We start from the raw sequence: 15,329 nt of genomic DNA on the forward strand, positions 1-15,329 counted from the left end.
CGTCTCCCGGCACGGCTTGGAAGAATTAACGTCTCATGCGTGAGTGTGTGAACGTACCTGTTAAACTCCTGAGGAAGCTCAGGCTCAGTAAGCATGCTGAAACAAGGGGTCTGAGATGCAGGAGTCCTTCCAAGTCAACATTCGCGTCCGACACCCGGGGATCTCAGAGAACACACACACACATACACGCACACGCTGCCTGGTGCTCCTCTAACCTCTCGGAAAACCAAAGACTGTTTCTGTTTCTCTCCGCTGCACACACACTCTCACACACCAAACCTCGCACTCCCTCCCCTCACGCTCTCTCTCTCTCTCCACCCCTCTCTATGGCTCTAAGCTGCTAGATCACCTCTTAAAGGGCCAGAGCATGACATGGTGTAGCACGGAGTGCAGTTTCACACTCTCACACACACACACACACACACACACACATGCAGCAGCACTGCCCCTTCCTTCAGCCACAGTGTCCCTCTGTTGTGCTTCTGATCAAGCACACGCGTGTGCATACATACACTTGGCTTATGTTTTTCCATTGTTTTTACATAAATATTGCATTAATTAATTACTACAGATTGTGCCTAAGCATAAAGGAACATTTCAGTTTTAGAAAAAATAATGCATTTGCCAAATTTATGATTCATTTTCAATTTTAGGAGTTTCCCATATGTCTTCAAAAAAAAAAAAAAAAAAAGCTTGGGAAAATTTTGTCTTTCCAGTATAACTAAGTGCGCACACACACACACACACACACACAAACTTAGTTAAGTCACATAAAACGATATCGTCATTCAGAAGTCAATTAGCTTTTACATTAACAAAACAGAGATGCAGGAGTCCTTCCAAGTCAACATTCGCGTCCGACACCCGGGGATCTCAGAGAACACACACACACATACACGCACACGCTGCCTGGTGCTCCTCTAACCTCTCGGAAAACCAAAGACTGTTTCTGTTTCTCTCCGCTGCACACACACTCTCACACACCAAACCTCGCACTCCCTCACAGAGGAAAACATTATTTTTTTTACTCAAAAAAAAAACTAAACAAAAATGTAAAAAAAACTAAATGAGAAAATATAATGAATTTGACATGAATGACAAAAAGTAGCTTAAGTGTGTGCAAGTCAAACACACAAAAAAACACATCTGAGTTTTCAAGCAAGCTCTATGCTTTGTGTTTTCATAGTGTAACTAACACACGGCCCCTGTCACTCTTTATTACAGAGAAAGAGAGAGAAAGAGAAGGAGCGATTCTTCTAAATGGAGAAAAGCATGTCTGACAGATTGAAATACAGCAGCAAGACTTTAACACTGAACTTTAAACAGAGCGTCAGTCTTTCTCAACCTCACACACACACACACACTGCAGTCCACCTTCTTAACACACTGCAGACACATTTAGTCTAAGTTTGTGAACTTGCACACACATAAACACTTGCATGAAAATACCAATCATATCTCTTTTTTATGTCTCCTGCAGTCATGGTAATATTTACAACAATCGATGTCTATGTATGGCATTTAATTTATGATAAGACTGTAAAACAGATAATGTTTGGTATGTAATCCAATTTATTGAGTAAGTGAACTCAGAATAGCACTGTGCCCTGACCTCTCCAGCACAAACTGTAATAACAGTTAGAGCACTGTGATAACATTATTTGTGCATTTTCCTGTTGATCACAGAGGAAATTGTTAGCAGCATGACAATGTTCAAGACACAGACTGACTGACCCGGCCTGACCTCTGCTAGGACTGTACACTTGAAGAATTGAATTGTTCTATTAAATACAAATAACAGTGTTTATTCTCTCTCCATTTCTGTATATATGTATATATATATATGTATATATATATATATATATATATATATATATATATATATATATATATATATATATATATACATATACACACACACACACACACACACACACACATACATACATACACACACACATACATACATACACACACACACACACACACACATTCACCCTGAACAGGTTTTTGATGAACATGCCTCATTAGCAACTGTTTCTATGGGCCGCTATACGTAAGCCGTCTGCCATATTGGACTTGATGTCATTAACCATAATAATCAATGAATATTCGAAGATGCCACAAACCATACATATCTATGCATGGTCTCTCGCATTCTCACCTGTGAACGGTTATCCCGTTTCTTCAAGAATTTAAATCCCGGTGGGTGTGCAGGATTGTGGCATCTTCGAATATTCATTGATTATTATGGTGAATGACGTCAAGTTGACTGTTGCAAGATGTCAGATGCGTCTACGTGCTTGGAGCTGCCGAATGAGGCTTCTACCTATACATATCTATGGTGTCGTGCAAGAGGTTGCAAAAGACATGAGATGTGAGTCCAATGGTCAAATACCTCTGTCTAACATGTTTACATTGAAAAACAATTGAAAAGTAGTGCAGTGGAACTGAAAAACACGTTTTGTGTGAATGGCTCCTTAGTTTCTTTTTTTTTGACTACAATTTTTTGATAAAATCTGTGATGCTTGAATGTGAAAAGTCAGTCATAATGCCAAAGTCAATCTAAATCCATGGGAATTTTCTGCCTGATTAATCATCCACCTAGCAAAAATTCTCTGATTGCTTAGAAACACAATAGCTAAATTCTACTCAACAAGCCACACCATTTAATTTATGTCCGAAGCACATACTGAGCTGGACAACTTGCAAAAGTTTAATACTAGGGGTTAAGAGTTTGTATAAACCTCTAACCCCAAGTTTGTGCAGTAGTAATTGCGATGCTTGCCTTAGAAAGCACTAATACAGTGGTGACAGAAGACAGGATATTACAGAGATGTTTCAAAGGCAAGAGAACATAGTGAATAAAATGCACACACACACATACATACATTCCAATCCACACATACACACCAGCGCAAGCCGCACATTAATTAGCTTCTCTCAGGAAGCAATTATCTGTAGTTAAACATTTTAACGATCTTTAGAGTCAAGGCTGCAAGGTGATAGAGAAATAGATGAAAATAAAAAAAGCGCTGAAATAACATCAACAACAGCCATTGAGACAAAGACGGAGAGCAGAAAATCCATCAGAACAGGAATAAAGAGCAGTTCCAAACGGTTTCATCCACTTTAAAAGCTGCTATTGATGAAGATGGCTTTTTAAGAGAATGGGAGCGTGAATGGAGAAGGCAGGTGCTTTCAAGGTTCAAACTCTCCAGATGGGCTGATTTGCTCGATTCCGACAAATCTACAAACTTCACTTTTCTAACTGAAGGCTTTTATGAGAGAATTGAACTACACCGCGCACATATGTTCATGCAGGTCTTTGCCTTAAATAAGCTACACATGTAAAGAAACATGTGTGCATGTGTGTATGGTCTTTCTCTGTTTATCTCTACAAATACATTCATCGAGCACATGCAAACACACAATAGGTCCCTTCAGCAGATGTGTAGTGTCCAAGCCCCCACACAGCTGTGCTGCATTAGAGGCCCTGAGTCTGACATAGACAGGCAGTAAACAATTCCCTTACACTGTTACACACACACACACACACACACACACACACACACACACACACACAGCTAGAGTTCAGCTATTACCCCCTAAGAGGCTAAATCAGCTTCCTGAAGCCTATCAGTATTTGTATCCTTCACAAAACTAAACAGGACCAATGTGGTTCAAAATCAAGCATTTCACTTCATTTTATGCTCAAAATAAAAATATCATCATTTACTCACCCTCACGTCGTTCCAAACCTGTATGACATTATTTCTTCTGAGAAACGCACAAGAAGATATTTTGAAAAATGTGTACCTCAAATCTCCAGTACCTCATTTGAATTGTATGGAAAAGAGTGGGCAACACATTCCTAGACATTTCTCCTATTGTGTTCTACAGAAGAAAGAAAGTCATACAGGTTTGAAATGACATGAGTTAAGTTATGACAGATTATTCATTTTTGGGTGATCTATTGCTTTATGGATCTCTACTGCCTATCATCTATCACTTGCTTCCTTTCTTTCTCTCTTTTTGGCTTGCGCAAGATGTGTGACAAGGTTGTGAAGTGTGTTTATCTGGACTGAGGGAGAGGAAATCTGTCTGATGGCTGAGTGGCAGACGAGAGAAACCATTAAGATAGAGTCCTTATCTTCCCTCCTCAGCAAAAGATGCCTTTATACACACGTACGTACACACACACACACAGTGAAAATCTGTGTGTTCTCCTCTGCTGCTATCAGTCATCTGGCAATGGTAAATATCAACATATCACAAAATAGACAACAACAGCTTTTCTCAGAGTTTTACATGCAGGTCTATAAGGTGCTCTGTTGTTGTCATTACTTTTTCCTGTTTCATCCACTAGGCAAACCATATTGCCAATATGTAGTGAATGACTAGCCACAAATTTTTGTTACATTAACACAATTTTTTTTGGTGAACTCTTTCATTTTCAACCTGGGTTGCATAAACTACCACTGCGTTGTTAAAAAAACAAAAAGATTAAGATTATGAGAATGATGTTGCAATACTTTAAAAATAAAGTCAGTTATGAGAATACAGTTTTAAATTGTGAGGTTAAATTCCTTATGTTTTAAGAATAAAGTCAAAATTACCAGAACAGTTGTAGAAGTGCTATTCAAAGAGAATATGTGGTTTCTCAAGAGACTATGAGGATGAAAATCAATGTCTCCTTAAGCCAAGGAGTTGACCACTGCTGCCATTTCTGATTTCTTTATTGTTAAATCTATTCTAAACTTGACTAAATCCTCCACATCCATTTCTCAGATAGAAGCTACTGGAACAGTGTTGTGTCTTGCAATCTCGTATTGCTAAGACTTTACTCTTGTATTGATTTGACTTTGTTCTAGTAATTCCTACTTCATTTTGATATAATCAACATCATTTTGATATTTATTTTCAAATTCAATCTCACAATGTGATCTTATGCTCACCAAGGCTACACTTACAGGTATTTTAATCCAAAATACAGTAAAAATAGCAAGCTGAATTTTCAGGAGCTATTACTCCACGTATTGACTGTTCATTTTTTACCGAAGATAATAATGCTGATGTTATAAAGATTATTAATGAAATCTATCTTTTTAACATCGTTACCTGGTTTATCCTCTAGTCTGAACCCCCTGCTTTATGTCAGTGACACTTTCAGACACAATCTTTTTCTTTTACCAATTCCAGATACATAAACACATAAATGTACAAGGTAGACATAAATATTAACACAACTGAACATTTGCTTTCTCTGACAGTCCAGTGAGATGTGTGCCTCTTGAATCTCTCAGTAGGCAAAGTATATTCACAAAATTACGCTTCATTTCACTTTCAAAGACCAACCCCACACGACTCCGGTGCAACAAAACAATGCATTGCAATGAAGACATCACATCACCACAACTCTGGATTACAGGTACACACAAGACAGTTGTTGAGTTTCACTTTGCTAACAAGGCTGAATCGAGCTCTAACAAACTAAACTACTTTGCCATGCCAGGCTCGGGGAAGAATAGTGTGAATGAAAGGGAGAGAGAGAAGAGAAAGAAACACCAAGTGTCTTTGCACCATTAGAGCCGCAATGGAGCACTGCAGGAGCTCAAATAATGACGCACGATAATGCCCCCCCCCCAGAACCTATCCATCCATCCTCTCACCCCTAACTCCCTCTGTTCATCTTCTCATTCATCTAGTCTTCCTAACACCAAACAGTCATGTTAGACTATTTTGTTTTTGCTCTTAACTGGCCCACTGACTTAAAATCACTTGTGGGGCACTATTTATTAAAAACCTTAAAATGTTTTCTTAAGTTGTACATTTATATTTTCCCAATCTGATGCTCTGAGTTAAAAGGCAGAAGGTGCTCCCGAACCATCAAAACTTCTTAATGCAAATTATCCTTAGGTTTTCCTTCCTTGCTTAACTTGAAGTGAACTAAAAGTTCAGAAATTGAAATGTGCTTAAGTACATATTATGCTATTATATTCAGCAAGGATGGATTCAATTAATTAAAAGTTACAGTAAATACATTTATAATGCTACAAAAAGATTTCCATTACAAATATATGATGTACTTTTCAACTTTCTAATCAACAAATAATCTTGAAAATAAAGTAAAATACTGGTTTCCTCAAAAATAATAAACAGCAACTATTTTCAACATTGATAATAACAAGAAATGTTTATTGAGCACTAAATCAGCTTATTAGAATGATTTCTGAAGAATCATGTGACACTGAAGACTGAAGTAATCGATGCTGAAAATTCAGCTTTGCTTTTTTTAAAATACATAAAATTAATTGTAATAATATTTCACAATATTACTATTTTTACTGTATTGTTGATAAAACAAATACACCATTGGTAAACAATAGAGACCACAAAACATGAACAAATATTATCGACCGAAACGTTTGGATAGTAATGTAATTTTTAACAGAAAAAAAGTTATTTCATTTCTCTTTTCACTTCCCAACACAACAAAATAGAAAGCAAATGATGCACATTAGGTGTGTAACAGATGCTTTACCGATATATTTTATCATTCTTGTGCTGCCGCAGAAAATTATGGGAAATTAACTTTGGTCACACAAGCCTATTGCCTCAAACTATTTTCTGGCAAGCCTAATTGTATACAAAATGTGGATTTTACATTCACAACCAATTTAATCATGATCTGTTTAAATTCGCTTCAACTCAGTTCGCCACCATGATTCTGTAACAGCAAAGAAAGCCGTTTTCAGATTATATCTGGAAACTTTAATCCAGGGATGTCTAATCTCATGACCATCGCCCCTTTGTTTCCCTAAATAGTCCAGATAAAGCCTTAAAAGTATGTCTATACAGTACATCAAATTCTTAAAAAAAAGACAAACAGACAATTTAAGTGTTGGGGCAGAGTTTGGAGACAGTATACACCTGACAGGTCGCTCCTGGAAAGTCAAGAGCACATGCTCCTACATGAACTCAACACTTCTGTGCCTGTGGCGTAGGCCTGGGCGATATATCTAACGATATGATCATGCGCATCTAGTCAGTAAATCTGGTTCTGTGATTAGCGCTAAATCGCCATCACCTGCTTTTAAATGGAGCGGCATTTAACAGACAGAGCCATACATCACTGACAAACTATGCTATATCGCGTTCATTATCAAAGGCGATTCATCTTATATCATGAACACAATATTGCGTAGCTTGCCAGTAATCTACGGCTCTGTCTATTAAATGCCGCTCCATTTAAAAGTAGGTGATGGCGATTTAGCGGTAATCACAGAACCAGATTTACTGACTAGATGCGCATGATCATATCATTAGCTATATCGCCCAGCCCTACTGTGAATGAAAGGAAAACAAGAGAGGAAGAGAGCAGCATTGAGATGGTTCCCTACAGTGGCTTTGTGCAGCTCCTCTAAAAGTCCATCACTGATAAGCTGGATGGAGCGAAGCTCTCAGATCTCCAGCCTGCAGCTACGACACCTCCTCATCCTCTGCCTGCCTCCATGCCTGTACTGATGCTGCCACCACATTCGCCTCTTAACGGTGAATGAAGCGAAGACCAAAGCTCTACTGTGAGATGAAAATAGAGTTAATTGTTTGTACAGTCGAATGTGTCTAACTAAGAATCAACCCAAAGCAAAAATGTATTATTCAGAGGTTTTAATTTGAGATTTTGTTGGGGTCTCTTAAGGAATTTCAGGAGGAGACATGTATGGAAGCTTGTAATTGCAACTGTATTGCAACTTTATCTCTCATGGTGGGACTTTATCTCACGATTAGTTGGAAACTTTCTCAGGAGAAAAAAACAGAAGCAGGAGACTCCATTTGCTCTCCATGTCATTTCATTGCCATCTAGGAAAATCAATGTCATATCAAAGGGACCTCATTTGTAATTTTTCTTTCATCCGGGGATAGAAAGTTATTGTACGGCGGTGTTCTTTTTTTGTTCTGCAGGAACTCTAATGTTTGCAATGACTGCTTTTGAGAAAGTGATTAGCTTAGAGAGCAAGAAGGAAAGAGAGGCAGCGGGAGTTCTGAGGGGAACCGCAAACAGATCTTTTTCTTAATCCTGTTCACCTGAAAGCACATCGTCTCACTTTGCTTTCCCTTCTGCCACCCAGACTCCTCTCCCTCTTTCTGCGTAATCCTCAAGCCATGTTTCCACTCATGCTCCCGCCGGCAAACACTCCACTCTGCCCACCATGGTCCTGTCAACTCCTGAGGACTACAAGCTCAAAGCCCTACACCAGCTCCCCTTTCCAGCCAAACACCTGACATTGCTGACCCAGCAAATCTCCTAGACTACCTAACAGACACATACGGCCAACACTTACCATGCCAAACTGTCAGACATGGTGCCATGTAATCTCATCCAAACATCCTAGATCCTTCCTTACACACACACACACACAGAGACTCACACACCATCTTAAACCTGCCAAACATCCAAGACTTTTCCCCCTTCCCAGACTGCCAAATACCCTCAAACACTGTCATCCAGTCCTAACTTCCTCCAGAAGGATTCTGGGAATGCAAAGGAGGAAAGTGGAGAAACAAAAGAAGGGAGGAAAGAAAGAAAAAAACAAAGACAGAAAGGGCAATGTTTACAATGTAATTATTACAAAATAAGCAATATTTGTTTAGTACGTATTCATCACAGCACAATATAATTATACACATTAATAGGCATCTCTCTCTTTCTCTCTCTCTCTGTATAGAGTATAACTGACAAATATTCCTGACAAAAAAACAAAAACAATTATTTTTTTTAAAACTGTACATAATATTATGAATATAATTATTGTATTTCAAAACTGATGTATGATTAAATATGATATAATAATTAGACCAAATTATAGTATAACTAACAAATGTCCCTGGCAAAATAAAATGAAAATGAATAAATAAAATCATACGAAATGTACTTAAATAATTGAAGAATTTTAATGAATATAATGAATGCATAATTAAATATTATATAAAATACATTTACAAATAAATGTGTCATACAATTTTAAATATAATGCTATTTTTATTATCACAGTTGAAATAAAAATGGCCCAAATATCAGCCAATTACGTGGCCTGCCAATTATATTGGTCACTACTTTTTACCTAACAAATCTTGACCTTAACTAATATATATGGTTTATAAGATTATTGGTCATTATTACCAGCATACAGGACAGTTAAGACTACAAGACATGGTAGTACAGCTAAAGCTAAAACATGAAGAAGGTGGATGTATATGTGCTTATGTTTGTGTGTTATCATGTCCACTTCCTATGATCCCCCTCTGGCACACAGATGGTTAAGCCCACCCAGCACATTGCAGGAGGGCGGGGGAGGGGCACACGCACAGGGCACAGGCTACAGATGGCACAGAGGGCATCGTCAGGCAGACTGCATGGCACGATGAGGGGAGGGGATGTGTGTGCGTTTGGGATAGACCAACACCCTGGTTGCAAACTACGTCTCCAAAAAAAATAAATAAAAAAAAAATAAACAAAGGTATCTCACGGGCACCTAAACCACGGCATGGGTCTCTGAGGGTTTGCCCTGTTTCTTCTGTACCTTCTCTACTGCTTGTAATTTCACTCTTTATCTCTTTCCCATGTCACTTCCTCTCATTGTAGGATCTGTTTCCAATGCCATGCACTCTTTGATATTCAACAATGACTAATTTCCATCTGTTCGCTGATCTCTTCGGACACCACGTTCATAATTACACATAATTTTGATTGTTTCATTAGGAAAGAAAAATACAAGGCTGTTACGTGCCATGAAGAATGTATTATTTAAAAAAAGTTTTTTTTTTTTTCCTAGCCTCTTGATGTTTATGTCTTCTATGGCTTTCTACTATGTAAATAAATGTAGAAATTTTGAACAATGTGCTAGTGGCTTTTTTCCATGCAGTTACAATGAATGATCTATGTGATAAACAGACTGGTCAAAAGGACCAGGTCAAATCTATTTGTAAACAAATTGTTCAGCTTTTCTGAACTGGATAAACTAAAGCATTGAAAAGATTTTAAATAAAATATTTTTTGTTCACAACATGCCATACCTGTCATGAACATGTCAGTAAGAACTAGTGTAGATATTGAGATTTTCGATTAATGTATTTCAGTCTTATTCTCACAGAATGTTTGTAAACTTCAGGAAACTGTCATTTTTCTGTCATTTTAGAGCTTGACAAAGCCAATCCCTATTCACTTTCATTATACTGAAAATAATCAGCATCATATTCTTAATAAAGAAAATGATACATTTTTAGAACAACACGAAAATGTTTTAACTATAAAGATAACGATATTAGCGTCCACATTGAACGATATTGTCTGTGTATTCTAAGCGGACGCGCGTCTGCTGCTTTAAATTCTCGAGCTCATTACAGCAGGATTGATTCTGATTGGTTGGCAATGTTTTTATCGTTCTGAAAGTGATTCCAAGGATATAGTTTCTCTGTGCCTTTATCGTTATAGTTGTGATGTGGACTCCGCTATTCTTTAATATTGAGAACGATTTTTAGAACTTTATCTTTATCGTTATCTTTATAGTTATCGTGCTTGGTGTGAACAGGCCTTTAGAGAAAACTCTGAATTTGCATTCAAGTGGCGTAGGTTATTAAGAAGTCCCGACTCTGTGAAGTACAGTAGAATGTAGAGCAGTGTGAAAGGCACCTGTCCATGTCTCCTCATCCTTTCCTGAGTGTGTATGTAACAGAGAGGCCATGTTTGGGGGAAAACGTCACATGGGCAGGAGTCAAACAATAGCTTGCTCACACAGGTGACATCATGTCATAAATGCTGCCATTAAGAGAGCGGGGCCACAGTTTGGTTGCCATGACATTAAACAGACCACAGAGAGGATGTGGCACAATAGCCTCCACTGCTCCCACCAAAACAGGTATAATCATTGGGTGTAGAACACAGAACTCTGTCAGGTCAAGTGCATGATGAGAGCCATCTTGGCTCCAAATTCCAACAGTTTGGTTGGCTTTCATATGTAAACTCAAACCATAGCAATTTCCTCACAAAAAATACCCTAATTTCCTCTGTGAAGACACAAGACAATTTTCATTCCAATCAAGCAGCTATTTTTCAGAGTGAAAGAGTGAATGAATAAACAAATGATTGAGTGAATGTATGAATAATCAGCGACGCTTCAATAATGAGGATATTTCCTGTCAGCTTTCAGCGGCTGAAGAACAGATGTACCACACGCAGCAGATGCGTGCCGTTGGAAACACATCTGAAAGTTCATCTTGACGGAGGCCCTTTAAAAAACACTTTCTGTTCAGATATAGTTGTATTTTGATTTTTTTCACATTTTTTTTTGTTGTTCCACGCTCCTTGCTGCACCGCGCCAGAACTGGCCCGAGGAAAAAAGAAAACGGTGAAAATCTTTGGCACTCTGCAAATCTTTGAAGCGATTTGGATAGAGATGACTTACGAAAATTACGAGCGTATCGTCAGACTCCAGTTTGAATGCACATGAAACACAATAGTGGAAATTTTCCTCAAAGATAAGTATGCAGAAACACAAAAACACTCCCCCACACTAACAAACCCACATACGTACGCTAGCCTTACCCTCATTTCCTTGGATTGAAGATGCTTTCATATAAAAACGGGAAGAATTTACAAAAACAGGTACAGTTATGAATTATAACATGAAAAGTAAAAATGAATGAACATATATTGTATACATTACTGTTCAAATCATTGGGGACAAGAGGGTGTTTTTTAGGCTTCTTATGCTTACTAGGCCTGCATTTATTTGATAAAAAAATATAGTAAAGACAGTAATATTGTTTTTGTAATATAGTAATATTGTACTTTTTTTATTTATAAAGTTCAAAATAACAATATTTATAATCCCAAAGTATTAATTTATAAAAAAGGAAAGAAATAAAGAAAAAAAAGAAAGGAAAAGAAAAAAGTCCAGATTTTTTAACAGCAGTGTACATGGGAAAATATGTATGTATAACACAACACTTTACTATTATTACAATGTTCTTTGGAATATATAATTAATTGTGATTGGTTAATTGTGACACTGTGCAGCCAAATACTTTGATATAATGACTAAACTGTAGAATTTTCTGTTGTCCCTGGTGATTTCCTATACATATGCTAGATTCATTTGTCTTGTACAACTAATTTTACATAAAATATTTTTAACTGAAATCAATTTACTATGTCAACTATTTATTTTGAATATATGTATATACACACACACATATATGCATATACACACACACACACACACACACACACACACACACACACACACACATATATATATATATATATATATATACACATATATATATATATATATATATATATATATATATATATATATATATATATATATATATATATATATGTTCATGGAATAAGGGAGACAGTCAGCAGGTCATAATCTCTAAATAAGAAACCTGATCACAGTCTGTGTTTATTTTTGCAATAACAACAGGCTGCTTGTACATCATGTCTTAACTCGTTTAGAAACACGTTTTATATTTAACAATGGCATAAAGTTGTCAGACCAACAGACTGTCAACAATATCCAAACAGAAATAAATAAGTGTAATTTGCTACATTTGTCTAAATTATAATACAGAACAGAAGTTTGAGAGTTTCTGAATATTTGGATGGCACAATGAACATGGCTTTGTCAAGATGCTGTGGAGTCCCAGATCACATGGATTGTGAACACACACACACGTACAGTGGTGTCTTTGTAAGTGAGGGCTGTGTGAGTATGATCTCTATGGATCTCCATTGTGGTGCCCATGGGAGCAGATGTCACTGGCATTCTTTCAATTGTCCCTCTTTCTGTTCAGAGTGCAAAGTGAACACCAGATGGAGAGACAACGTTTTGTGCTCCAACTCTAACTGCTCATCACAATGAACACTTACATGTGATCTGCAATGCTGATTTTCTTCCTCTTTTTCCTTCTCCATTTTCCTCCTCATCACAAACAAAATTTTTTTTTTTTTACTTTTAACAGCCTTTTCTCTTTCACTGTACAAGCTCACTGTCTATGGGGCTGGTGTACGCAGGGGAGTCCCCGAGCTGTGTCTACAGTCAGGCGAGGTTATTTCATTAAGTGCTTTTTAGCCCAGAGGGGGATTTAGGGACACATCTTAAGGTTTGGTGGGACAAGGTCACAACCTATGGTAACCTCTGCCTGTCACAACACACAACCCCATTCCCCTGGCTTTAAATCAACATACACTAGAGATAGACTCGTGCACCAGAGTGCTCAAAAACAAGGCATATATAAACCAGTACTCAAGTAGTAGCATGTGTCGAGAATCCAAGTCATCAGATGATTTATCATCTATCGAGTTGTCAATTAGTTAGAGGATTTATCTGTCATATACTTGACTAATCGAATGATTTATATGATTGAGTAATCAAATGATGTACCTGTCAAGAAGTCAGATTATTTATTGGATGAATTACACTAGTTGAGTTCATGGGTACTGAAATCTGTCAAGGACTCGATTGATTTCTCTGTTAAGTTTGCAAGTAGTCGGAAGACTCACGGTCATGTTCTTGAGTACTTGGATGATTTAACTGTTGAGTTCTCAAATGGACAGAGCTTTATTTGTCAAGTAGTTGAATGATTCATGTCTGTCGAGCTCGGAAATGATGCAGTCAAATGATTTATCGGTCCAGTACTCGATTAGTCAGAGGATTTACCTTTCCAGTATGTGAAGAGTTGGATGATTTATATCTGTCAAGTAGTCGAATGTTTTACCTGTCAAATTGTTTGATGATATATTTGTCAAGTACTCGAGTAGTTGGATAATCTTTTATCTGTCAAGTAAAAAAAAAATAAAAAATTGCCATCCCTAATACAGACACTTAAGAGATTTTAGAAGTCACGCTATCTGAAAAATCACGGGAATGCCAAGAAGCAAGGAAACCAATGAGTGAAAAGATGAGGGGATGAAGATTTGAAGGAGAAGTAGTAGAGGTGGCAGGGGGGCCCAAAACAGGAGGGCGGCAGAGAAGGTTAGACAGAATTGGGCATTGTTAAAGCAAGAGCACCACGTTCTGTTGATCCGAACTGATCCAAAGAAACAAAACCACATTGTTCCTCGCCGATGGAAGTGAGTGTCGTCAAGGTAACCAGATTAATCTCCCCTTTCTGTGGTTCCTCCGGTGGAGAGTGCTAATCGGCAGGCTTCTTTCACGCTAAAGCTAGCCTCAAAGCCCGGCCTCTAACTAGCCCTCTAATTAGCTGCAATTACAATGAAGACAACATGATGAGATAATACAAATTTGCAAAATAATGACATACCACGACAAAATATTCCTCCTACTAAGCAGCGGGTTTGTTCTCTCTCCCTCTCTCCCTTTCTCCCCGGAGCCACAATGAGCCGGGGCCCTCCTAAAGCTGCCCGGCAGGATGGTGCTGCATTATCAGACACAGAGACTCATTGTCAGCCTGCTGTTTTCTTCAATCACCAGTCCATTGTCTGGCGTCTTAAATAAAAACGACTCGAATACAAGCACACATAATGATCTCCTTCTCACCAGCATACAGAGCAGCGCGGACAGCACTACACATCAAACGCACACTTTCACACACACACACACACACACACTGGTCTTGATGGACTCGGGCCCCGGACACACAAAAAGGTGTTTCAACACAATTGGTGTGAGAGAAAGCAGGACAGAGTTTGTGGGGGAAAAAACTGAAGAAAATGAACAAATGAAAGAGAGAGGGTGAAATGAAGAGGTGAAACGAACGGTTTGTATATAAAAGAATGAAAGGAAAAGCAGACCAGAAAAAAGGAAGGAAGGAAGGAAGGAAGGAAGGGGAGAAATGAGTGATGGGACAGACTTTGTTTTCATGTGGTTAGATCAAATTAAACAGCCCTCTGTCAGCTAGACAACATGCACTTACGACATCAAATAAGACAGATACAGAGAGAATGACTGTTGATAGGATGTAATAGACTGAGAAAGGGTGTAAAAACAGACACAGATATAGAAAGATATGAAGGAGGGTTCCGATACGATGTCATTTCGGACCCCCAAATATGATTATCCCCTTCGTGACAAACATACATTATAGATGCAACAACAACAACTATTCTTTAACTCAATCTACGTGGTAATTAGCTACAAAACTAAACGTAGATTTGCTATAAAAAAAATAACAATTAAGTAAATGTGTTAAAATGCATTTAATTAAATTAGCACATTAACTTTGGCAGCCCTGCATTTATGTATTTTTGTAAGTGTCACTTCACATACTACGTACAGATCTGACCTGTATTGAGACTC

The 15,329-nt window shown here is 37.8% G+C and overlaps 1 protein-coding gene across 3 annotated transcripts in view; it reads right to left on the reverse strand.

Annotated features, from left to right (window-relative positions):
• LOC113048033 (transcription factor SOX-5-like) overlaps positions 1-15,329 on the reverse strand; it is a 164,936-nt gene that overhangs the window by 78,351 nt on the left and 71,256 nt on the right. Inside the window, exon 1 of one of the 3 annotated variants that reach the window (XM_026209533.1) lies at positions 58-95. The exons of the other annotated variants lie outside the window; for them this stretch is intronic. Coding sequence (XP_026065318.1) covers positions 58-95 — 38 coding nt within the window. Of the gene's footprint in view, positions 1-57; positions 96-15,329 lie in introns of those variants that run through there. 3 annotated transcript variants of the gene reach the window in all.

The sequence above is a fragment of the Carassius auratus genome, chromosome 29 (assembly GCF_003368295.1).
Source record: "Carassius auratus strain Wakin chromosome 29, ASM336829v1, whole genome shotgun sequence".
Classification (NCBI taxonomy): domain Eukaryota; kingdom Metazoa; phylum Chordata; class Actinopteri; order Cypriniformes; family Cyprinidae; genus Carassius; species Carassius auratus.